This window comes from Chroicocephalus ridibundus, chromosome 7 (assembly GCF_963924245.1).
Source record: "Chroicocephalus ridibundus chromosome 7, bChrRid1.1, whole genome shotgun sequence".
Lineage (NCBI taxonomy): Eukaryota > Metazoa > Chordata > Aves > Charadriiformes > Laridae > Chroicocephalus > Chroicocephalus ridibundus.
In genome coordinates, this window is record NC_086290.1 from 29,586,629 (window position 1) to 29,612,471 (window position 25,843).

Consider the following 25,843-nt stretch of genomic DNA (forward strand, 5'->3'; position numbering starts at 1 on the left):
GTGTTGGAGTTTATAGAACAATTACAGTTGGACTTTTACATATGGAAGAGATTAAAACTACGGCTGTTCAGACGTTTTGCTCACTGCTTCTACCACCAGAAAGTCCAGCAGAGGACAAGTAAAGCAACAGAGGCTCAAGAAGGCCCACACTAATGACACTCTTCTCTCTTGGAGATTGGTGGTAAAGAATCTGTTGCTTGCCAAAGGAATTTTGCCATGTCCAACAGTTCTTCACTCCTGGGTAAAGCTATCCTATCCATCTAGGCACAGCTGTGTGCAATACATCCAACACTGTAAGGATTTTCCTGGACTGCTTCCACATAGATGTCAAGCAACTTTTCTCATAAGATTTTGGAAGGATTTGTAATCATCTGGGATAAAGGAGTATGATTAAAGGACGGCTGGCTCAGCTGGTGCTGACAAATATACTGGCATCTGCTATTCCTCCTCCTGAAAATTCTTTTCCAAGGGAACCAGATCAGTAACAGACTGAGCAATAGGAGAAATAAATATATCTTTCATGGTCTTTGTGGTGAAACCTCATGGAATCTTGAGATACCCCAGGGTGACCAAAAAGAGGTAACATTTGAAGAGCTGGGGCCCAGACAGAAGGATCCCTGTAAGAAGGAAATTAAGAATGCCTGGTGCAGGGAACTACAGAGAGACAGGATCTATGTGGTTTGGAGTGGAAAGTCTCTCTGTTGCCTTGCAAATGTGACAAGGATCTGAAGATGAATACTTCTTTTAAGCATGTTACTATTGCAATAAAACCTCGATCCTTTGGACGGCACCAAGGTAGACATCAAGAAAATAAATAAGGGAGTCCAATATTATTGGACTTTATTAACTTTTAGCTTAGTCTTTAACTTTAGTCTTTATTAACTGTTACTTAGTGTTAGAAGACTGGATAAGTCGAATTGGAATAATTCATTGATAACCGTGTATTTTCTTATAATTAATAAATTAATTGTGATTTCAATTACTAAAATCTGACTGGAAGATTCACATAATTGATATGACAGAAGATTTCATAAAGTACTGAGAACTATCAATGTAGCTTAATCCACACCTGATCATTATGGTTTGCAATTGTTCAAATCTACCCTCAGTCTGATTTACAGAAGGGGCCTCTAATACCTTACGGAAGTGTTCTAATTGTCATGCCATATGACAATCACAAAGTAGATCTTTACTTACTCCTTTGCTGAATACTGAAATAGTCACTGAGCTGAGTATGAAAATAGGTATTTAACTCAGTGATTGAGACATTAGCATGGGAGCCATAAACTGGAATTGGCTTGTATCCTAGTAGGTATTTAATTTAAGTGGTAAAATATAGAAAGAAGATACTATGGGGCCAAGCCTCAATACCTTCTGATCCAGTGATTAGGTATTTTTATATCAGGTCAGATAATTTGAATTAAGTCATGTTTTTTTCATTTTGTCTGAGTGAATAAATGTCATAAATCTAACATTTTTATTGAGGTCTTAAATAGATAAAGGTGCATATACACATGTAGCCTTGGATAGGTATCATGGAGGATGACCAGCCCACCATGAGTTATCTGAATATTGTACCTAAAAGGAGTAAATTACAGTTTTGGACATATAACAAAGGAATCTTAAATAGATGTAGAAGTCATATACCTCTGTATTTGGCACTGGTGAGATCAGCATTGGAACACTGCCGTCCAACCAAGTGTTCATAATTCAAGGAAGATTTTGAAACCTGGCTATAAAACTGGAGAGAAAACCCATGAATATAAGGGAATTAATACCTTACAGTAAAAATTCTGGAGTTCAATTTATATAGAAATAGAGCCAGTTTAAAAAGTTCCTAGCATACAGTCTACAATGCCTATTTCAATCTAGCAAGGTTATAGAAGTGGATTAAATGAAGTTTAAATCAGAGAAAATAACACTAGAGTTGTCTTAACAATGAAAGTAATGAAGCATTAAAATAATTTACAAAAAGTATGTTAGAATCTCTATCACTGATCATTTAACTATTTTTTTCCTAAAAGATATGGTTTATCTAATAAATGTTACTGGATTTGAAGCAGAGATTTATTCTGAGCAACTATATGTACTCTATACACATGAAGTCAACACAAGTTAATACAGTAATTCCTTCATGTTTTTAGAACCCATTAATGAATAAATTAAAACAAATCAGTATTGATTTAGAAATAATAAATAAGTTCATATACGATCTTTAAACCATGCTTAATTGTCACTTGCCTGCTTTGTTCAGTTGCACATTTTTATATAAAAGAGGATCTGAAATAATTGATTCTTGCTCTTGGAGCAGTGAACAATCTGATTTTCCAGTTTTTTAAATATCCCGCATACTTTGAAATTGTAATATTCAGTTTCATTCTGCAATATATCATCTGATATTATATATCTGTACCATGCAAATGATAAAGATAACTTTAACAACAATGCACAGACTATTTATGAATTGGTCTTCACACTGAGCAGCATCAGTCTTGAGAGATATGTAGCACCTGTCTCAGCAGTTGGACTAAAGCTTCTGTAAAGTTACATGATAAGAGCTTTAAAATTAAAATATTATCATTAAAGAAATATTATCTTGAGAACTGAATCAATAACAGTTTTTAATACCACATTTACTCAAGCTTTTGACTACAGTCCCATACAGAGAAAAATTTATGATTATGTCCAGGTTGCTTTACACTCTGAATTCTTACTAATATGAACCTTTTTATGTAAATGTAATTTGAGCATCACTCCACGTACTGCGGAAGCCTTAGTGTTTTACTTTTAATTAGTAGAAGAACTGAATTAAAAATAACTCTGTGTTCAATCCAAATCAGTGTTGGATAGACTGTTTACCTTCTACAGACTGATACTGTGAAACTCTGTCAACTACAGTGTTTTCTTACATTCAGTTTCACTGATTTCATTATAATGACTACCCGTGGGCACAATTATTTCCAGGACCACATCTTTACTTAGTAAAGAAACACCATCAAAGGATAATCAGGAAAAAATATGGATATAATGAAATCAATCCCTTTACCAAACCAGTTTGCAAGTTTCTATAAATGCATACTTGGCAACCTCAGAAGAGTGCTTTACATGGAAGTTTCAAACATCTGTGCTGCAGCCTAGAAAATACCACATTAATGGATCTATTCAGGACCTACATAACATCTTGGGACAGCGATGATAGCAATCCAGTACATCCAGTCACTCTTTATTCCATGAATATTCACTATACAAAATAAGTAGAGTTTCTTGTATGAAAAAAACAAAAACAACCCACCTTTTATTTTAAATGAACCCTTGTAGAACAGCAGATGTGCTTTTGAACATGAAGAATTTGTAATGTACGTAACCCACGCTGCTTGTATACTGTTTTGGATTTCACTTAATTTTGTAAGAGAAACTAAACTGGACACTTCTCTAGAGAGAACATGGTTAATTCATTTTGCATTCATCCCTGAATTTGTTCACAGCTTATTTACCAGCACAACAGATATAAGTTTGCATTTGGTGTGTTAGCCCATGGAGTCACATTTCATGTTTAAATGAGGTGGTTACTCATGGCTCTATTGCCCATGTGAGCAGTTCTTTCAGTGCCAAGTCAAATAGATTAATTTCAGTCTCCTTTGGCAATTATTTAAAAGAATTTCTTTGACTGCACTAGAATGAAGATGCTGCTTCCAGGCTTCCTCTGGGAGCTGATTCCTAACAGCTAAGACACAGTAATGACCATCTAGTCTTCCCAGTTTTTTGACTAGAGCCCTGGTTGTCCCTTTTGGCTTATACTCAGTCCTGCACCCCTTATCCATTTTCTCCACCTGATAAGTAAGCTTTAACACATACTAGTTTGTAATGTGTGCTATGAGGTAAGGCGTTATTATGGTCTTGATGTCATACTAATCTGGCTGTACAGAAGTACACTAATGAAGCTGGGAGACAAACTGAACTTACCTGCTAAATTCACCTATTGATAATAGTCAGAGGCAGGTCTTTCCGTTGTTATTTCATGTGCTACAGAGGAGAATAACCAGAGTGGGTGGAAAGAAAAATGGTGTCAACACCAACATCGCCTCTTCGGTCTGCATCTCCTAAGTCTTGGCCCACAATATGATCTCGACACTGGGAACACCTACCCTGGTCCTAATAACCAGACTCTGTATTCCTGCCAAAGAAAGCAGAATCACCACGCAGTCTGGGAGATGTCTGCCAAGGAAGTAATAGAATAATAGCAGGGTTTGGGTTGGAAGGGACCTTAAAGATCATCTGGTTCCAACCCCCCTGCCATGGGCAGGGACACCTCCCACTAGACCAGGCTGCTCAAAGCCCCACCCAACCTGGCCTTGAACACCTCCGGGGATGGAGCATCCACAGCTCCTCTGGGCAACCTGTTCCAGTGCCTTACCACCCTCAGAGTAAAGAATTTCTTCCTTATATCTAAACTAAATCTACTCTCTTCCTGTTTAAAGCCATTGCCCCATATCCTATCTCTACATGCCCTTGTAAAAGGTCCCTCCATACTTCTGGAGGGCAGAAGGAGAGCATGGGTTGAGTGTGAGACTTCCTGGAACAAAGGACTTAATCAACAAGATGAACACAGACATGTGCAGGATTGAGGAAATTAGCGAACTAGTGAAGGCTGCAGTTACATCAGCAGCTGCATAAGACCAGTCACTGCCTACTCACATGTCAGACAGTGTTCTACCTTCAGTGCAAGTCCTGTATCCACCAAGATACCAAATCTCCTATTAAGAGAAGTGATTCCTGCTGGTGAGAAAATTCACACCTCACTTCTGCTAGAAGGAGTCAGTGCAAGATAGTGGTCAAAAGACTTTCTTCTGCTTGTGGTATGTGATCAGTTCTCTGCTTGCTGCTGCTCATCTGTAGTCACTGATGGCACTGCCAGACACAATCCTCAGAGCAGTAAAGCAATCAGCAGCACAGCAAGTGTTCTAACTCTTACTTCCAGCTGAAGCTAAAGGCCCAAAAGAGACAAATAAATATCACAAATAAATATGTAGACAAATGGCGTCAAGTAAAAAGACTGGAAAGATATAGGGCCTTTGGGAAGAAGTAGCTTTATTAAATGACTACTTCAGGGATCAAGTAATGAAGTGAATTTACAGAAAATTACCGAGATAGGGAAGAACAGAAACTGCCAAAAGCACATAAAGATAATGAGACAAGAGCTCTGAGCCTTTTTTCATAAAATAATATGTCAGAGAGCACAATGTATATAGGAAGGAGTTGGGGGCAACTAATCGTTTCAAGAAGCAAAGATATTTACAGAAGGAGAGGGATGATGGGCCATTATTTCAGTTTTATGCAGAATAATAGAAATATGCTATGATGGGAAAGTGCAAACAGATTTCTCTTAAAATGATGAAATATTTGTATGTCACAGTTATAGGAAAAGGAATGAAAAAGGAAAGAGCAGAAGAAATACAGTATGAATCAGAAAGAAATCAGAAAGGCTGAGGCATAAAATGAATTAAATTAACACAGATTCACATAGGCAAAGCCTGATGAAATTCACTGTTACATACTTAAGGAACTAGCTGAATCTTTCTCCCAGTCATTAGTTATAGCTTCACAAACTAATAGGGAGGGGGTATAAGAGGGCTGAGGAAAGGCATATCATACTTATCTTTGGGGAGGTAAAGAAGAACCTGGGAAATATATCTCTCCATTTAACTGAGATTCACAGAAAGAATCAAATGTCATAGTTAATAAATCCATTTCTAAGAGCATACATGTTAAAAAAGTAATAAAATACAGCCAAATTTAATTTTCCCAAAGCAAATCATGTCAAATCTCTTTAATTTTCTTCTTTGCTAGACTAACTGGTCTAGTGTGTAAGGAGGAAGTGCTTATGTAATATATTGACTTTAATAAAGTCTTTCCTGCTGTCCTAATGAGACATTCTCATAAAGAAAGTAAGGAAATATAACTTTGATGAAATTAGCTAAGATGAAGATATGTCTGGTTGAATAAATAATTAACAACGGTTCACTGCCAAAAAAGGAGCACATTGTAAGCTGGGTATCATAAGATCCAGCTCAGATCTTATTCTCTTGGATGAAGAAATAAAGCTCGATGATAAGAGCTTGTGAAAGTGCAAGCACGTGGGAGGTTAGGTAAATATTTCATTTGAAGAAATGCTCCTCATTACACAAAATAAAATTTAATATAGACAATTGAAAAATATTATAGAAAGGAGATGGAGACAAATTATGAGGCAGCAGTAATGCAGAAAATCATCTGGAAACTATATTGAGAATGATAACATGAGTAAGAATGGATGATAACATAAAAAAGCAAGTCTTGGTGAGATGATACGAGGGAGAGTTTTGTGTACAATAAGACATAACATTTTTCCATCGACTAAACCCTAAATAACTTGTTGCTGGAATAATCTGTCCATTTTGGAGGAACAGCAGTTTGAACAAAGCTGTAGACATACCACAGACTGAAAGGAAAACAATAATAAACACCAGAAATTTAGGAAACGCCACTTGAAGGTAAATATTGAAGAACTGGATTTGTTCTCTCAGGCAAAGATGTGACTGAAAGCCAGAGATGCACACATGGAAAAACTTATTAAGAAGTTGATGACAAACTATTCCTCCATATACTCAGGAAACAAACATTTCAAAATGGGCATGTTTTTACAGCATATCTCATTGTAGTGCCCAGATATTGAGAGAAGATATGCCCAGATATGCAAAGAAGCCAAGCCAGGTCGTGGAAAGCGCAGCAGAATGGAGCTCAGCCTGGGCTAAGACACAGACTTCAGGATTCCTAAGAAAAAACTTTATGTAGTCTGGTTTTACATCAGGTAATAGAGTCATTAAAGCTGTTTTTAACATTCCAAGAGGATGGAATGTAAAAGGGGAGACCTGGTAACACAACAGTACATTTCAATTTGGGCCCTGAAGGGGCAATCGTTCTGGCTAGATCAGTCTTGCTGAAAATTGTTTAAAACCTATATGCGTTGTTACAGGGAATCGGTAATTCGTTTTTGTTCAAAACAACAAGAAAAAACTGTTAATTATTTAGGAAAAACATCACAGTTATTCAGGTATAATATTCATTTAACTTTAATTTTTATGAAGCATGTTATAGCACTGAAATCCTTTCTCCGCCATTAAGGAAGCTATTAATTTGGTTCGCAACAATGTTTAAACAATTCCTTGTAATTGTCCATTATCAACAGAGAAGGTTACTACAGTATATTAGTTTTACACCAATGCGTTTTACCTGTTTTACAGAAAACAGAAGTTCCAGTCCGTGTCTATCCAAAGCCGCAAGAAAACACACGATTAGTTTTCAAATGAAAGGTTAACAGGGCCTGTTATTCTGGTGCCAAAAGTTGGGTCTTCTAAAGTTAGGAGATTAATAATTTAAGAAAGACCAGGTCAGCAAAAAATGCTTCTCAGTTGATGCCACCAGGAGACCAAAGTCACTTCCTCGAAAAGTACCAACACCTACCCATAAAGTCTATAACAACCACCAGGACATGGCAACAGCAGCATTCTTTAAGGTCTGAACATAAACTAAAAACCTTTGAGCTTCAAGAATCAGAATGGCAGTACAGAACAATAAAGCAGACTTCATTTCTCTGTGTCAGGCAACATTTCAAATACTAGACGCAGGCCTGGAGGAAAGCTGTATGTCAACATTTCTGGTGATCAGGAAATTGCTTTACTTAATTTTTGCAAACTGAAAAAAACCACACCAGAAACACACCACCACCAGGATCTGCTTCCCGAGTGAATTTTTCATATCCCTTAAAGTCCCTTAAGGAGTCAGACATTTTTAATAACGAGAAACATTACAACGCTCACTCATGCCAGTTGGAAAATGACTCAACAACTGTTCTTGTAATGTCTCTTGAATTCATCATTAACCTTGGAAAAGTTTGCCTAGAATAGTAAAAAACAGCACACCAGCAGTGTCCCAAACAGACCATCAGCCTGACATTAAATATTTAATGTATTTCACCAGTGTCACTATCTGTGGTCTACCTACAGATAAGATGGAGTAATTAACACAATTTATGTTTTAGTGTATTAAGGGATGAGTATGCATGTAAAACTGCAAATGACCATATTCTCATTAATTTTTTTGTCAGCTCACCACCTGCTTATCTTTACATTTCCACATTACTCATTATATTCTGTTACTCATTCTCTTCCTCTTTTAATTTTGCTTTAACTTATTATCCATTTTTTCTCTTTTTTCTTTTTTTTTTCTGCACATCATCTCTGTAAACTTCCTCATCATCCTTCCTTTCTCAATTCCACAAACTCCTATCCAACTTCTCAGTGTTCCCCTGCCACTAAAGCCACTGCATTTTGCATTGTTTTATACCATTTACATATTCACCCCAATCATCATCAAGTTCAATTCTGATGGCGACATCCCATATTTAAAATCCTGACTCTTCATCTGCATCTGTGGGGATGCTTGCAGGGTCCAGCTAGAGCGAAAGGGCCAGATAACATCAGCTGTTAAAATAGGAGCATGAGCATAAATAGCATGTGTGGATGGGATACACAAAACTCTCTGAAAGGGTCCTTTCCCAAAACCGTTTATGTTAAAGAGGAAGATGACCACCAGCCACATCAAACATTAACTGGGGAATTATGAAGAGACTTCTAAAACAAAGGAGTCAGCTTGAAAAAAGTAGAGAGGAAGCACAGAAATTTGGAGCAGCAGGGAAAGACCTTGGAGTGGAAACAGCAGCACTCAAAATCCGGCTTGACACTGCCAGAAGTTACCGTGCAGTCATCGCAAGACCTGCATCGGCACAAGCTTGTGGGGTGCCTCAGCGGCTCCCAGAGCAGCAATGGGCACACACAGTGCTGGAGAAACCCTGTCTCCATTGCAAGGTAAGTGGAGGTAAGGGAATAAGATTCTTCAGACTTAATTTACAATGTAAACATAGATTCACTTGCTTACACCATGACCGATCCTCCTACTTGTCTCCTTTCCTTTGTCCTTTCCTACTTAGAATCACCAGCTCTTTCTTCAACCTTTCCTAAAACCCAGGTCTCTTCCCCTCCCACTACCAGTGTGCAGTGACCTTCTCCATCTACAAACAGCCAGGCTTGACTCCTCCTCCACTCTAACTGTGAACTGATCTCCACCTCCAGCATCAACGACATGCCTGGCTTTCCCCCTCCTTATATCACTGACCATCCATCCACAGCCATCCCCCCGAGTTATCCTCTCCTTTTGATGAGATTTCTAATATTTTTAACTTTTTGTGAATCTATCATCAAAATGCACTCAAGAGTCTGTATTAATGTGCCACTTAGCAGGAAAGGCTCTCAATCTGGACTGAGCCTACTAAATGGTAGCATGGTACAAAAGTAGTAATAGACAACGTTGGATTTATTCTTATTATGGTAAAGCATAATCTTCAAGATTAACAAATTGAGGGCAGGCTCTTTCATAATAGTACAATGATCTATAAATAGCCATGCTTAGAAAGCACCTATTATAGTAGTTCATGATGGACTTAATTTTTAGAAATATTTGATCAATAAATGATATTTCCACGATTTGCAATTTTTTTGCTTGCTCTTTCTGTAATCATCCAACATTCCTGGCTTACAACTCCTAGTATTACAGTAATAATTTAAAAACTTAAATATGAAGTAATGGAAAATATTTCTTTTTCTACATTTCCATGCACGCTTCTTGTTAAAAATAAAAATTTTGTTATGTCTCCATAACACAACATAATGCCTTGCAGAGACACATAGGGAAGCTGAAAATGAGTTACGCTTGATACTATAGAAAGAAGAAAACTTTCTACATTTTCTGGTTAGAAAGAAAATCTACATTTTCTGGTTAGTTTAACATTGGGCAGGCTAATTTTACACTGAGATCACAATATATAAATGAAGACAGAGTTTTATTTAAGGCTAAGTACAAGTTTATGTATATGAGTTAAGGTATTAGTTAAGGCTAACATAACTGAACTGCTTCTATTAGTTAAGTCAGTATTTCTAGATGACCCTGTATTATGCATGAAGCTTTCAAGTCCTTTTTATTCTCCCCTCTTTCCTGAGGAATTTCAGGTTTCCAAACTCTGAATAAAACCAGATTGCCAGAAAAGAACATTAAAGCACATGGTATAATTTTAAATGTAGTGTTACAATGGCCAGCTAAGTTCTTATTAAAGAACATACCAGTAAAGTCCAATTTTGCACACCAGCAGCTGAGCTCAGAAAACCACAGGCTTATGCCAATGCAGTCTATGCAGTTGTCTATGAAGGTCATCAAAATTCACATTTTTAAAATAAATTTAAAATCATTCTTGAGAGCAGAATTCAGAAAACACTTTGGGATAACAGTTCCGAAGCTTTATGTAAACTGTTCCCCAGTCCCTCTTTTGGCTTCACTAGTTTTCTTCATGACTTTGTCTTTATTGCCTCATAGGCATCACAGTCATGTCAGAAAGTTAGAAATATTTAAAATATAAACTTTTTAATGCCTTGCCAAATCCTGTTTTCACCTTCAGACTAATTTAAAAAGTAAATCAAGATACATATCCCTCTTAGGTTGGCAGACAGTTTCTGTCATTTTCTTCTATTATCTATTATTTTATGTACATAAAAGGAGAAATTTTGAAGAATTAAAGTGAGTGCTTGCAAGTGTAAGCTTGTTTAATGGAAAATTAATCATTTCAGAAGTCAAGATTCCTATAACATCCAGTAATAAACAGTGTTGGCTTGGATTGTTCTTTACTGTTCTTTCCTGGTTTGGAAATCAATTTTTAACAGCGTTATCCAATAGGTCCTTAGGGGCAAGCCAAAATATTACAAACACAGAATACATTGAAATATTAAGCCTATAACAGGAAAAAAAAAAAAAGAAAAATATTTTAAATTTCATGTCTTCCTGAGATACCCCATTCTCATTCTCCTATTTAGGGAAGATAATTTCCAAGCAGCTTAATGAACAAATGCTAATGAGCATCTCAATACTGTGACCAGCCCCAACGTACATGGATCCACTACGTGAGTGAATCAGGATTTCTTTTGCTTCAAGTGCATTTATGTGCACACAGGCGAATTAGGAACCCAGAAAGTCTTCCCAGTCTGGTTTTTAAACCAATGGTCATGAGATTCCCTATTATCTAGCCAGGATTATACTGGAAGATATTCGGCCTGGTTTGATAGAAACAACTGTGTAAAAACTGTATAAAGGAACCTCACTTCCCCTCTTTGCTGCTGCTTCCAGCGGGAGTCAGCCCCCCACCCCCCTCCTCTACTAATTCCCACTCCCAGGTACAGAGGCAAGAGACCTACCTTCACCCCAATCCCTGCCACTGGCCAGATGCTAAGCCATGCTCCAATGCATCCTTCTCACCACCACAGAGACAAATTAAAAAATCTGCATTTACAACACGTAAAACCTACCTATTACTTAAACATGCAAGATGGCGCATGTTTCCTCTGCTGAATCCTTAAGTTTTCTTGATGGAGCCGCTGCAATGGTTAAGCTACGGGTTTCCTCATGGTCTTTCTTACAGGGATACGAAGCATGCTAACCTGAGACAAGACAGATGCCATGTACTCTGTGGGAACTGAAGGAACTAATGCTTCAGGAAATCAGAAATGAGTATTCTTATCAGGTGATTTAAACATACGACTTTCTACAAAAGGATAACGCAGGAGAGGAGCAAAAATAAATTTCTCCCACTAAACTGAAGGCTGCAAGGTCTGTGAAATTAGAGTGACTCCTACCTTTTGTTACAGCTCCTTTTCCTACCAGTTTGAAAATATAAATCACTGCTAATCTGTGTGGTGGGACAGTGCTTTTCACCATATCCATTTACAGTGTTTCTTCTTCACTTGTTGGTCTTGTCTCAAAAAACTGAAGAATGCAGCATAACAGGGTTTTTTTATGGCTTTTAGGTCTGACAAAACATATTTCCAATACAATGAATGTTTCACAGTGCCAGGACCCCAAATACTTGCATATATAATTTACTTCTTCAGTCTGCCTCCAGAATAAATTAATTACACCGCAGAAAGAACTATATATTCACTCCTGATTTTTCAGAGAAAAATAGGAGAAAAAAAAAATTTCACAACCAGGGAAAAAATTAATTCAGCCTTAGACCTCAATGGATTCAATTTCTTTGCTGCCTTATTGTCCTATTTTCTAGGATGTGCAAAAAATTCAGTATTCTTTTGAACTTTCTCTTGTACCTTCTTCACTGCTTTCTCCTCTTGAAGGCGTGCTGCCACAAAGCCAGGTGACAGCTGTACAGTCACTGCTCATCACTCCCATTTCTTCAGGGATAATAGGAGAAGTTCTACTCTTTCCTTCTTAACTCTTCTGAAAAGCAACCAACTATGCCTGATCTGCTGCTGCTCTTCTGGTACTACCTGAAAAATTACCTCTTCTGATCTTGGTCGAGGCATAACCTGACTTTTCTGAGAATGTCCTTCCAAACCATGCAAATGACTTTAATTCTAATTCAAATAATCCTTAGAGATGAAAATGTTAATCACTGAATGGCACATCAATTCTCACTGAACATTTGCTCTTCAGAAGTCTACAGTCAAAGTTACTGTTAAATCAGCTCTTGATTACATAGGAACAAAGTAAAGGGAACATTGTAAGAAAAAGCTTGAGATACATAGGCAAGATTATTTTTCATATGGTACGCTCCCTAGAGAATGTAACTCAGGGCAGAACAAAACTGGATATACAACAAGATAAAACAAAATGCTTTTCACTTAAATAAATAAGCGTGCCCTCATTAATGAACTGTCTTAAGTTAGGAAGTTTAGTAGGCTAAAATATAAATAATCTGATAATTCTTATCCACCAAAAGCTTTTGTTTTCAGCTGTTGAAAGTACCAGAACAATGCTCCTTTTCACAAGTCCGTTCTTAAAACCAGTCAGGATTCCCCTCGCCACTTCAACAGCAATCTAGACTACTGGGACACTCTTCTAACTTCCTATCTCAATCCAGTTATGGCCAAGCTACCTATATTATAGAGCAATTCACTGAATTTCAATCAGGCTTTTTTCTTGCTGAAATTTCTAAAATGTATTTATTCACCTTCTTCTAGTATGATTAAGGGGTTGAATACTAACATTTGGACAGCTGTTCAAATGTATCTGAACAGCTTTAAGCTAAAAAAGCAAATGTAAGACATTTGCTCCTTTTCTTTTGCATTTATAACGTACTTGGTTCTGCCTCCTTTCAATCTACTTATTGAATACACGTGTATCATCTGTCTGAAGATTGGATTCTCCATGCTTTCCCCCTACTTAATCTCCCATTCTGTCTCTCTCACTTTCTTAATTTACAAAATGCCACCTACTGACGAATTTTTTGATGTAGTGCTTTACATTTTATCTTCCTTTCCACCATCTTCTGGAAGTTACATGGTTCTCAAAAACAGTGTAATTTATTAGTCTGAATTTCTAAGAAGTTTTTACACCCTTCATAATGTTCTGGATACTCCTCAAAAATGTGCTCACTTACCGCTTCAATCAAATTCTTTTTTCATAGCCTGTTATCATGCTAGGAGCAGACACTCCTGTCCTCTCAATCCTCCTCCTAAAGCCCAATTTTTTTATTCTTACTCACTTACACCAACCTTTTTCTCATTCCAATGTATAAGTGAGCTCTTCTAAGGTACTGTCATTTTTAAAGACTGTTGACATTGTAAACCAACATGCAACTATGTAACATCTTTGGGTATTTATCAATCAGCATCGCCACTAAAGCCACAAGGGAAGAGGTAGAAATAAGCAGTTAGGGCAGAAAATACCTTTAGTAACATCACCAGCAGGATGGCTGTGGCTACGAACTATATGTTGTTTTGCAGAAGTTGCAGCAAACTTTGCCATTAGGGCAAGGGGCAACCAAGAAACAGACTGTGATTTCAGGGTCTTCTTATGGAGCTGTGTTTTTACATGCTAGCCTTTCCTTAGAGCAAAAAGCAAAGGATGACTGCATCTTTTCTTCCCTGCCCACCTTCCTCCTACACCACAGGAATAAATTGTCACTCATAAAATTAATACGCTACATTAATTTACAATTAAGCTATCACTAGCAATAATGATATATAATGTACATTCATCATAATTGCAGTGAACAATTCAACATAAACCTGGCAAAGATTCCCATATGTCTGCTTATTCCCCACACACACTATAAAGACAACCATAATTTGGACCATCTGAAGGCCCCTACAAAATAAAGGGAGAAAACATCCTTTTTTTTTTTTTATGAGCTTCTAAGCAGCTAAAATCTACTACTTTCTAGGCTGCCCGCAGGTACACAATTTTTTTCACGTTTACTGAATAAGCCGCTTCCCCTTCATATGTTGTTCTGATTTGGTACCTTTTCTACAGACACTCATTGAAAAGGTGGAAACACCAGTTATGCCCATGGAAAACACAAATATACCTGTTCAGTGCATACTATATTGAAGCTACAGGATAAAGAGAGTAAGACAGAACTCACAAATAGGAAAAAACTTAATGCATTAGAATAGTATGAGGATGTATTTCCTTGTCCTTGGTAGGACTCCTGAATATTTTGAGCATCCAGGAGAGGCGGGGAAAAAAAAAAAAAAAAGGAAAGAAAAGAAAGAAAAGACAAGACATGTAAGGACATTACAGTGATGGTTATTTTTTGCTAGAAAATACTTGTTAATATATTTTTTCAAGAGGAAGAAAGTCTCTGCCAAAAACTTACAATATCTAGAAGTCACAGAACATGCTGTTTCTGTATTTTATTACACTGCATGTAAGTGGAAAAAAAATGAGAAGTTATTGATATGGATTACTCTTATTCCAAAAATCACAGCAACATAAACATTTACAATATACCATACAGTATATACAGTATATAATTACTGCTGTGCCCTGTAGTGGTGAAAAATCATGTTGGAATAGTTTCTGCCACTGGATTACAACGAGGATCAGCATTCAATTTTTGGAGCTCATTTTAGTACAGAATAAAATATTCAATCAGCTGTATATATTTTAAGAGACCAGATGCAAGAGACCAAAGGACTGGACTGGGTCATTTTCTCAGTAAAGGAGAATTCAAAGTTACAGAGAGATCCAGCCTAGTTAATTGCAGTTAATATAACATTCATATATATAATGAAAAAAGATAGTGGAACAACAGCCGCAGTACAAGGAGCATCTCTCATATGCAGACACCATAGAAAAGATAATAATAGAGCTCCCTGAAGAGCTGGAAAACAAGTGTTCTTCACCCTTGTTCTTTCACTTGCATTCAGCACCATAAGCCCTATTTTTCTGTCCCTACTGCTCTAAAGCAGAACACTTGATCCAAAATTGCATGAGACCACAGAAAATGTGCAGAACAGAAAAGAGGTATTTTGCAGCTAACACATTAATATTTTTAAAACACATTAAGAGCCTTAAATCAAAGCCATTACACAGCAAGGACAAATTCTTTGTTAATTATCCAACTGCCATTGATCTGGAAATCTCAAAAGACCATGGGTTTCTTGAAATAATTCCAGGTTTTCTTGGCTCCTGCCAAGGCAGAGACACCAGAAGAACAACTTGCCTTGTGACACTCTGATCCTTTTGCTTCCATTCACAGTCAAGACCAAGAAGACCAAAGTCATACAACACCCACCCAAAGACTGAAGTAGAGTGCAGAAAAATGTTAGCTTCAGTATAAGCTTTGACTAATGACTGTGTAGATTCTTATGTTAATAGAAATCATAAAAATTTGAGAACTAAAACACCTATTATGTCATCATCTAATCTATGCAGTTGGCAGGGAAGGATTTGTTCCCTACAGCATATTTTATATGGCTTTATTCAGTCCAATTTTAAATGTCAGAGCTATGAAGCTCCCACTGCTTTCTTTGAGAAAGCTGATTTGTTTATTGTTTGAATTAATTTCACCATCTCCAGTTATAGCAAACATGCTGAAGATGCTGTTCTTAAGAAAAATATGGAATGTCCTCAGTAATTTATGTCAGCATTAAAATAGCCAGTGAATATCCAAGCTACAAGTTCTGTTGAAATACATCTTTGCATATAGCAGACTGTTCTTTTGATAGTAAGGAATACAGGAATCTCTATGTATTTGGCAGTCGGTTTCTGATGCAATTACAAAACTTTATCCAAATTGATGTGCTTTGGTAATCATTTCAACATGATTCATAAGCTTGGCTTTTTCACACAGTTATATTTCTGAATGAATTTTTTAGTTATTTCCAAGCACTACCATGCAGCAAATACCAGAAGTTACACTTTGTTCCCAGTATTTGAATAAGTTTACTTCATTAATTCAGGACTTTTACAAAAAATCTGAAAATTAGTCAGAAATGCCTTTTTATTATTGAGTTTCCCATCTTGAAACATAATACCTATCCCATTCTTATGTAGACGACTGGTGATATTGAAGGGATAATTTAGAATAGATACTCAACATATTTTTTACATTACTGGGAGGACAACTCAAGTAAAAGTATAGATCCACTGTAAATGTAACGTTGCTCGTAGGAAGACATTCATATGTACTTATTAAGATCTGACATAGCTCCCAAGAAAGACCTGATTTTTAAGAGTAACTACAGTTAGTGTTGGCTGTAGGTGAAACATGAATAAATATGAATATATATAAAATTTGAGTAATTTGATATTTTCTTCCTTTTTCTTTTCTTTTTGAGGGAAAATTGACTAGACTGCTGATTCAGTTACCCCAATGTGCCCAGTAAAACCATTTTACCTACATGGAGAGAAAACTACAGGATTAAAGGGACTTAGGCTAAAACTTCACAATTCTTGTACAAGAACACTTTCTCACTGGAGGAATATTTTCCAAAGTCATAAGGAAAATGAACACACATTAGAAAAACAGCTCTTTAATGTACTTTGATAGCATCTGTATTTATTGTACACGATATGATCTTTACGGCATACAGAGATTGTCTTTCTGTTTGAGCTGACTAAAATATTATGCTGGTCTCGACCTTGGAAATGTTTCTTAAGCATTTACTGTAGTATTACAGAGATCTTTTGCCAGAAGAGTCACTGCAGAGCCGTGGACTCTTAGGGGGCTTTCCATATTAGGGGTTTTCTCGCTCTGGATTAAGCATGCCAACAGTAGTTAGTTGCCGTTCTGTATTTAGAACTGATTTGCAGGAATGGATTTCAGTCAGAAATGTTGAAACTTCTTGTATTTCATTGAGTTAAGTTCACTCCCACAAAACAATTTAGGGAAACATCCGTTAAGAAAGCTCTTGCAAACTATCCGGTACTACACTAGCTACCGCAGATTTCTATAGCAGATTCCTAAATACATCAGGAAATATACACTTACTCACCCGCAATTCTAATGGCTCCAAGAGACTGTGAGGAATGTGCATTTAAAAGATTTTTTTTGAAAAAAGTTACAGCTTATGGGATAATTATCACACATCCTTAAAAACAATTATTGATGTTTAAACAGAAATATATTCAACTCAACTATTAGCTTAAATAAAAAGACATCCCTTCAGAAAAATATCAAATGTCTCTTAATCATCAGTCAAAAGCTTTCTGTGAAATAACTTCTTAACTCCGCTTTAACAAAGCAAAGTGTGAAATGTTTAATTTAATTTACGATATAAATTGCATGGCAAATCCACACAGGACATTAAAATTTAAGGTTAACAGTTAAGTCATTTCACTCCCATAGTATCCTTTTAACGTCCAGATTTTCTTTCTGTACCATAGCTGTAAATACTGAAAGATTTCTCCACATGTAACATTAGTAGTACATAATCCTGCCATGACTACCTGTCTGACCTTACTCTGGAGCTGCAATACCAACCCTTACTGTACTCCCACAATATATGACATCAGTAGTGACAATCCCATAAATTACAAGACCGTATTTGCGCTGGGACCATCTATAATTTTATTTTTATTTGTCATATCAACACTGTGGTTACAATATACTTCCTACTGATGTCACCCAGTAAGAACTGGAGTTTTGTTAAAGCTGTCACCAGCCACAAACAGAAGCGTGAACTATTGCAGGTTTGTTTAATCTTACAGCCGCTGCATCCTTATCCATAGCAGTTTGAGAAACATTATTTCCCACTCAAGGTCACTCAGTCTGAAGCTAGGACTGGCCAAAGGAAAGAAAGGGGTTTCCCATGGTAAAAAGCACAAACAAATTAGATCTAATCCTGATCTGTAAAAATAATTTTATAATGGACTTTAAAATATAAAATAAGCTGAAATCATAAAGACATTTCATAGATCAAACTAACATATGTAGGAAGCAGTGAAGAACCACCTCACAAAAACTCCAACTTATTACTCTTTAAACTTGAACCTTTCCTAGCAGAAGAGTCTGATGGATTAGTTACTCTTTAAGCACTTGTCTGCCCATCCCAGTAAGCAAGCTACTTTACTCTGAAAGGTGTATCATTTCAAGTATTAAAATTCTGCCATCCGGACGTAATGAGCTAAACCAACCAAGAACCACGTTCCAAACTTAAACAGTTCTATAATTCCAGAATACTCTGAGGGACTGCAGAGCTGTAGGAAAATAAAACACACACAAAAAAAAAGTTTTCAAGAGCTACGCTGCTCCACTTTCATAATAAAGACAATCCCACACAAAACTTTAGAGAACACAAATGACAGAGAGGAGAGGAAAAAGAACTTCCATAAATTCTCAGTTCAAGTGAAAAAAATATATTTTGAGCACCAAAATAATACGTTACTAGGCTACGCAATATTAAACTCTTTCTTGTGAACAATTTTTTGTGTGTTTGCATATGAACTTTAAGTTAATAAATAGGATGTAGAGAGTAAAGTTCATAACACTTTCAGTTCAAAGTAATAATAACATCACTTACCTAAAGATTGGTCTTTGGAGATGCTTTTTCTTGATTGTAACACAATCATCCATTTAAAGTGGGGAAAAAGACTTCTTCCAGCAAATAGCTCCAAAAAGACCAGGCAGTAATCGGGAAACTTGTTCTTAGCTACTGTGCTGCAGAGAGTACACAGAATGATATTTTGGTGCTGGGGGAAGCCTCCCTCCCTCTTTCTGACAGTGGAGCAGAAAAGGGCCATAGAGGCCACATAAGCCAGGCACGGCCGTGCACTACCAAACCAGGCAGGCTGTGCGAAACTGGAGTCAAGCTGATTGAAGCACAGAATTGTACTGGATTCCTTTCAACTGTGCAAGAAAAGAGGGGAGCTTTGCCAAGTGCTATCCAGGTAAAAATTTGTTAGATTATTCCAGCCCTGAGAGCACTTCATACACATGCTGGTCAAAGTCTTAAATGCAGAGTCACTCTCTCTCTCTCTCTCTCTCTTTAAAACACACTGTTCCGAGGCTCAACTTTTTTTTCTTCAAAATAAAAGTTGTGCAGCTGTTTCAGCATTCCCATGCGAGTACCTTCAGAAAGTTTGTTCTGGTAAAAGAACTGTATACAAATTAATGAAGACGGATGGATCTGGTCTGTGAGGCTGGCTCTACTTCAAGAGATAGTAATTATTTTACAATCTGGCTTTTATTCACTCTGGATGATGTGTGGATATAACTATGCAAATTAAAGTACTGCTCATAATTTTTAGCATTCATAACCTAATAACCTAGAGTTCGCTGAAGCATAATATGGTGTTTGCAGCTGGTAGGACCACAACTACATAAAACAAACCGACACTACGTGAGCGAGGAAAACAAAAATGACCAAGATCAGATAGTGACAGTAGCAAACTGTTAACTGTTTGCAAGATAAGATTTCAACAGAGATCCAAACTGAAAAGCTTGCTCTGACATCACGCTGACATAAATCAGGAAGAATTCAACTGCAGCGAACACAGGCTGTCAAGAAAGCTATAAAGCAGAAGCGGCTTTCAGTTCTCAGCGAACTGAAGCCATGAGCGGTTCAGGTGAGATGCCATTTCCTGGGCACTGCAAAGGGCCCATAACAAAGCTGGGCTGGCACTGGGCTTGACGGGAAACATGGAAGCCGGCCAGAGGAGACGTAAACCAGCTGCAAGCCATCACCATGTGTGTAGCTGCACGCTCTAGCTGCACCGTACCCTGGAACCGTGTGCCCCCTTCCTGCCAAGGCAGCAAAGGACCTGCCTGCAATTCTTTCTTCCCTTGACCCAACACTGGAGCTCCCTCTCGGTTTAACTCTTGAAAAGCACTCGGTATGTGCTAGGTGAAGTTATTGGTGCATGGCAGGTTGGATCAGGAAGGCTGGGCATCCTTTGCAATTGCATTATTGGCTGGAGGGAGAGCAGAAGAGCGGTAGATTTACACAGTTAAGTGCATACACACTGGCATTACCAAATTAAGTTTGAGGGGCACTGTAAGTCCACAGAAAAAGCACAGTAAGTAACACTGAGATATGTCTTAGGCTGTATATGACCGAAAAATTTCATATTACATTATGCACAAATTATTATTAAATTAAAAAAATTTCCATGAAATAATGCTATATAACAAACAGAGAGAAAACGAACATTCCAGTAACATGTATTTCCACAAAGGAAAATTTAGCAGTTTTGTGGATTTCACTGAAACAGGTAAAATCTCTTCCTAGAGCTAATATATATTGCTTACACAACAGAGTGACAATGTCAAGTTTGATTAGCCTGAAAGGACCCAGAAACTAATCCCCACACTGTATAAGCTATTTTCTTCACACAGACATGGAGCAATTATCTAAAGGAAAAATTATCAGCCAGACATCACCGGTTATTTTGTGTCAATTCAGTTTCACCTTGCTCCACTTTTCATTTCTACTCCTTTGAGAAGCAGAGAGAAATACACCTTCGTCAGGTAAACAATTATCTTTATCAGATCACAGATTAGTTTTTGCCAAGATCTTGAAGGATCTGAAGAATCTGAAGATCCTTCTTCAACAATATGCAGTGTTCAGAGTGTTGTCATATTTTTAAAGACTTTCATGTAGCCATGATCTTACTTATTGTTTGCCAACATTCCCGTTTTTCTTCATGCAGTTCTCCTGCTCTGGGTTTCAGCATTTCAAAATAATTATCTGCTTTTTGAAGTGTGTTCACTCACTGTCTATACAGAAAGCTGAAAATCACAAGGAAATCTCCCTTTTCTTTCTGTTTCACATTACATGCATAGGACTGCTATATTTCTGTTATTCAGAGGGATTACCTGTAGCTCAGGCTAAAAATCCCAATATCTTCTGAGAGTTTCGAAAGAAAAACAAATATCTCCAAAGTCTCAGTGAGACCTATACTAAATATGTTTTTCCATTGAACTCCCCAACCTTTCACCTAGCAGTTTTATTGGTCCTGAAACTAGTATGCATCTTAAAAGTAAAGTTTTCTGGGCCTAGTCCAATGCACGTTGTTGTTCATGGAACTTCCATTCAAGCATGACACCGTATAAAGCACTATTTGGGGCAGCTGAAATTCCTGCAGTGTAGTTATTTGGCTACAAGGAATTTTGAGCTGTTAAAACAAAAAAGACAGGGAAAGAAAATAGTAATTTAAAATGGTAACAGAACATCACTTTAATTGCATTGGTTTTCATCCATTTTTTCATTCAACATGTCAACAACCTACTGACTTTTTTCTTATGGTATTCAGAAGTCACATCTACGTTGAATAAGTATTCACACAAATTCTTCAAGAAAGAGCATTTCAGACAGATACGACAGATTAACTACACTGCTTGAAGCCTGAGCCTCACTAAGATTTTTCCTGCATTTGTTCAGTGGAAGAATCACATGTATAAAAACCATAGAATCATACAATCATAGAATGGTTTAGGTTGGAAGGGACCTTAAAGATCATCTAGTTCCAACCTCCCTGCCCTGGGCAGGGACACCTCCCACTAGACCAGGCTGCTCAAAGCCCCATCCAGCCTGGCCTTGAACACCTCCAGGGATGGGGCATCCACAGCTTCCCTGGGCAACCTGTTCCCTGTTTCAGTGCCTCGCCACCCTCATAGTGAAAAATTTCTTCTTGATATCTAATCAAAATCTACTCTCTTCCAGTTTGAAGACATTACCCCTCATCCTATCACTACATGCCCTTGTAAAAAGTTTCTCTCCAGCTTTCTTGTAGGCCCCCTTCAGATGCTGGAAGGCCACTATAAGGTCTCTCTGGAGCCTTCTCTTCTCCAGGCTGAACAACCCCAACTCTCTCAGCCTGTCTTCATTGGAGAGGTGCTCCAGCCCTCTGATCATCTTTGTGGCCCTTCGCAGGTCCATGTCTTTCTTGTGCTGGGGACTTGAGAGCTGGACACAGTACTCCAGGTGGCTTCTTACCAGAGCAGAGTAGAGGGGGAGAATCACCTCCCTCAACCTGCGTGTAACCTTTTGCAGATTACAGTGTCAGAGGATACTGGAGTAATATTAGCAAATTGTAGGATATACTGGATCTGATACACAGAATGCACTGAAGAGGTGCATTTTTATTAGAATGAGGAAGTATTCTGCTTGAAAGCATTATTGCAATTTTTAAAAGCCCTCTGTAGATAATTTTAATCATATTTATTACTTCAGACTTAACCCTTCAGCCGTAATTAGAATGGTAAAAATCTATTTCAATGATGCCCTAGAGTTATCTTATTTAATTTGCCAACACTGATTGATCTCAAGCAGAAAACTCCTGAATTGCTTGTTTTTCAATTTATTTTCCAATTAGCGTTGCTATTGTTCACCCATCACAACCAATGACCACTGCTCTTTCCATGTCATGCATGCTATTTTTATTTCACCTCCCACGCATATGTTCATGTGAAAGAAGACTTTTCGGCCCAAAAGTATGTAATACTTTACCTCTCAGAAAACACGAGTTTCCCTAACCTCAAGATCGATAGCAATAGTTAAGTAATTTGATATTTAGTACTATGTCTCAAGTCAAAAGATTACATGTAAGCTAGAACCCAAAATATTTTATTCTGCTTGTTTTAATGCCACATACTTCTTATTGATCTGTAGCTCTTTGCCAGAAGTCTAGAAATGCAGTTACTTTTCCTACTTTAATTTCAAAGCTATCGGCAATCAAGATTGTAAATTTAAAAACCAGTAACCTGTATGTGTCAGATAGATTCTTTCTACTTTCTATCTAAAAATATCTACTGGCTAATGAAGATATGTGTCGGGGTTTAAGGGCTCATCCACCCTTGTAGAAAGATAGAGAGGTGGGAGGACCAACAGAAAAGGAAGGCAAAGAAATTACAAACGCATGATCAACCACATATGGGAAAAAAGAAACTATCTTTATGAAACTGCTGGAATATAAGTAAGAAAAATAATTGGCAAACTACTGAAAGAGTAGTAATTATGTCAAAGTAGAAAGATAATTTGTCTAAGAAGCTTGCTGTCCCAGAGCCAGCACCATTCAATGTTTTCTTCAATGGTTTAGATGGATATAGGTGATATACTTAGTCCAGCACTGGCAATATTGAGCTAGTAAGCTCTCATGAATGTCCTTGACAAACTTCAGAAATGTTCAGAAAAAAAAGAAGATATGAAAAATACCAAGCTCTACATACAAATGGGAATAATCTGGTGGAGAAGGGGCCATTGGCTAGGCAGCAATTCTTCAGAAAATGCATGGGAAGTAGCAGTGAATCATAAACTAAGCATACTAACACAGTCTTATGAAAAAACGAGCATCACATTGGGACATTTAAAAGGGAGTATCATCCAGAAGAGCAACCTCCCATTCTCTCTGTATTCCTAAAGCTCACCTGAAGCACTGTTTCTTGCTTTGGGGCAAAAGATTCAGCAAAGACACACTGGACTAAACCTTGAAAAAACAGAAAACTAGAAAACATCTCGTACGAGGAAAGGCATAAAGTCACATATAATGTAGCCTAAAGAAAAGAAAAGTAAAAGGAAACATAATTAAAACACTTCCAGATTATAAGCGTAGCCATGTAAATTTATGGAAACAAACTATTTTCCTTATTCTTGTGGTCAAGAAATAATGTGCTGCAAAATAGCTTATAGGTCCATAAGTTGCAGTAATATGGCGACAAGAATACTCTTCAGTGGAAAATAATAAGCACATTAATTGCTGAGGGAATCTGTTCATGGAATCACAAGAGGGTTTTTAAGGGTAGATTTTTAAAAGCCTATATAAGCTTATATAGCCTTTTATCATTAGCCTTGCCTTGGAGGAGAAAATAGAGTAAATAATTTCTGAATACACCACTCAACCTTATCATTCTAAAATTCTTCAGTAACCAACTGCAATCATCAGCTTCTAAATGAATCTGCTGTTAAATTTGGGATTTCCGTGTGCATGAAACCATCTACCAACCAGCTGTACCATTTGGGCTTTCGACTGTTTCATCTATTCGCCACTTCACCCAAAACTGGTCCTTAATTTTGGCAATCAAGTGCGACCCTCAAAATGAATCAATTAAATGCCATAATCTCTGTTCTGCTTCAATAAGAAAGCAGGGGGTCAGAGCTTTTCCCTATGAGCAACAAGAGATCAAGTGGAAAGCTAGGTATCATGCATCCATTTATTTTCTGGACTAACTGAAGCAGGAAAAAAAAAAAGACAACATACTTCTACATGCTTCTCTTCTTACATGTACAGGTAACGTACAGGTTTGAAATATAAAAATCTAGAGCAGAACTTCCGACAAGAATACCATTTTACTTTTCAGTTCAGTACCTTGCACTGGTTCACTGTTTTAAGAAATTTGTAATGCAATTAAATCACTAACTGAAGCATGAATAGAAAATTTTTTCCAGTAGAAAATCAGTGTATCTTGTGCAATTCCTAACAAGATTTTTATTTAGGTATTTACATCAATGGTGGATTAAACCCACTCCATAAAGGCTGCAAACAGGTTAAGCATTTAAACTCAATGCATAAGAAACTGAAGGGGATGATGTGAAATCCATCTTTGCCATCATTGTCACTTAAGCAAGGAAGACGGTCTTCCAAGGCTCTCCACAAGACAGAATAGCTGTCCCAGCCTTTTCATGATACTGAGTGGGGTATGTCTCTCACCACCTCCTTTACCAGCTTCCAGTCCACATGCAGGCTCTCCAAGTCTGTCTGTATCAAGCCAATAAAATTGCTCAATACGTCTCGTACTGTCCCCAGACACAGGTTAAATGCTATAGGAGATGCTGGGGTTGCCTGCCATACAAAGGGTAATCTTTATCACAAGCATGTCATGCTTAATATAGAATACTACCTACTAGAACTGTGATTGTGTAATCATTTAAGAGCTAAATTATAGTTATCCACATTCTCCATACAAGTACCCACATTCCTCAGCACAGTTCATCCTGTCACGGATCAGGCCGAATGCTTTTTCACCCAACGGCTCTACCAGGTTTGCATTAAGCGTATTGCACTCTGCATACATAAACGTGTAGGCCAGTCTCAATTTATTTCTTTGTGTTGACGTCAGCAAAACCCACTCTAAAACTTAACCTAATGACTTCTCCAAGCTTGAAAAACTAGACAGTACTGAAGATAATTGTGACTCATTCAGAGTGCAGATAGAAATGTTGGCAAACGTTACTGGATCTATTATAGCACATGTGGTAAAGCTCTGTGCAAACAGTTGTGCGGGTCTTTAAGTTCTGACTTCCCTTTTTACCTCTTGTAAGTAGGAATATTTATAAAATTGTTTTATTCTCTCTTGCTTTCCCTGTTTACATGCACACACAAACTGAGCAGAGACTTACGTCAATGCCGTCACGCAGGAGATTAATTTCCCTGCTAGGACTTTCCCGCTCAGACTGGAGTACAGGAACTTGGCTTGAAAAGCTTCCCAGTCCTTTACTTTTGCTTTTATATTTTACTACATCTTAAG

General features: G+C 37.4%; 1 protein-coding gene across 6 annotated transcripts in view; it reads right to left on the minus strand.

The window, feature by feature from the left end:
- The window catches only part of PDE1A (phosphodiesterase 1A), a 189,545-nt gene that overhangs the window by 108,416 nt on the left and 55,286 nt on the right, over positions 1-25,843 (minus strand). Inside the window, exon 1 of one of the 6 annotated variants that reach the window (XM_063341667.1) lies at positions 18,903-19,351. The exons of the other annotated variants lie outside the window; for them this stretch is intronic. Within the exon in view, the coding sequence (XP_063197737.1) occupies positions 18,903-18,955 (53 nt within the window). The 5' untranslated portion in view covers positions 18,956-19,351. Of the gene's footprint in view, positions 1-18,902; positions 19,352-25,843 lie in introns of those variants that run through there. 6 annotated transcript variants of the gene reach the window in all.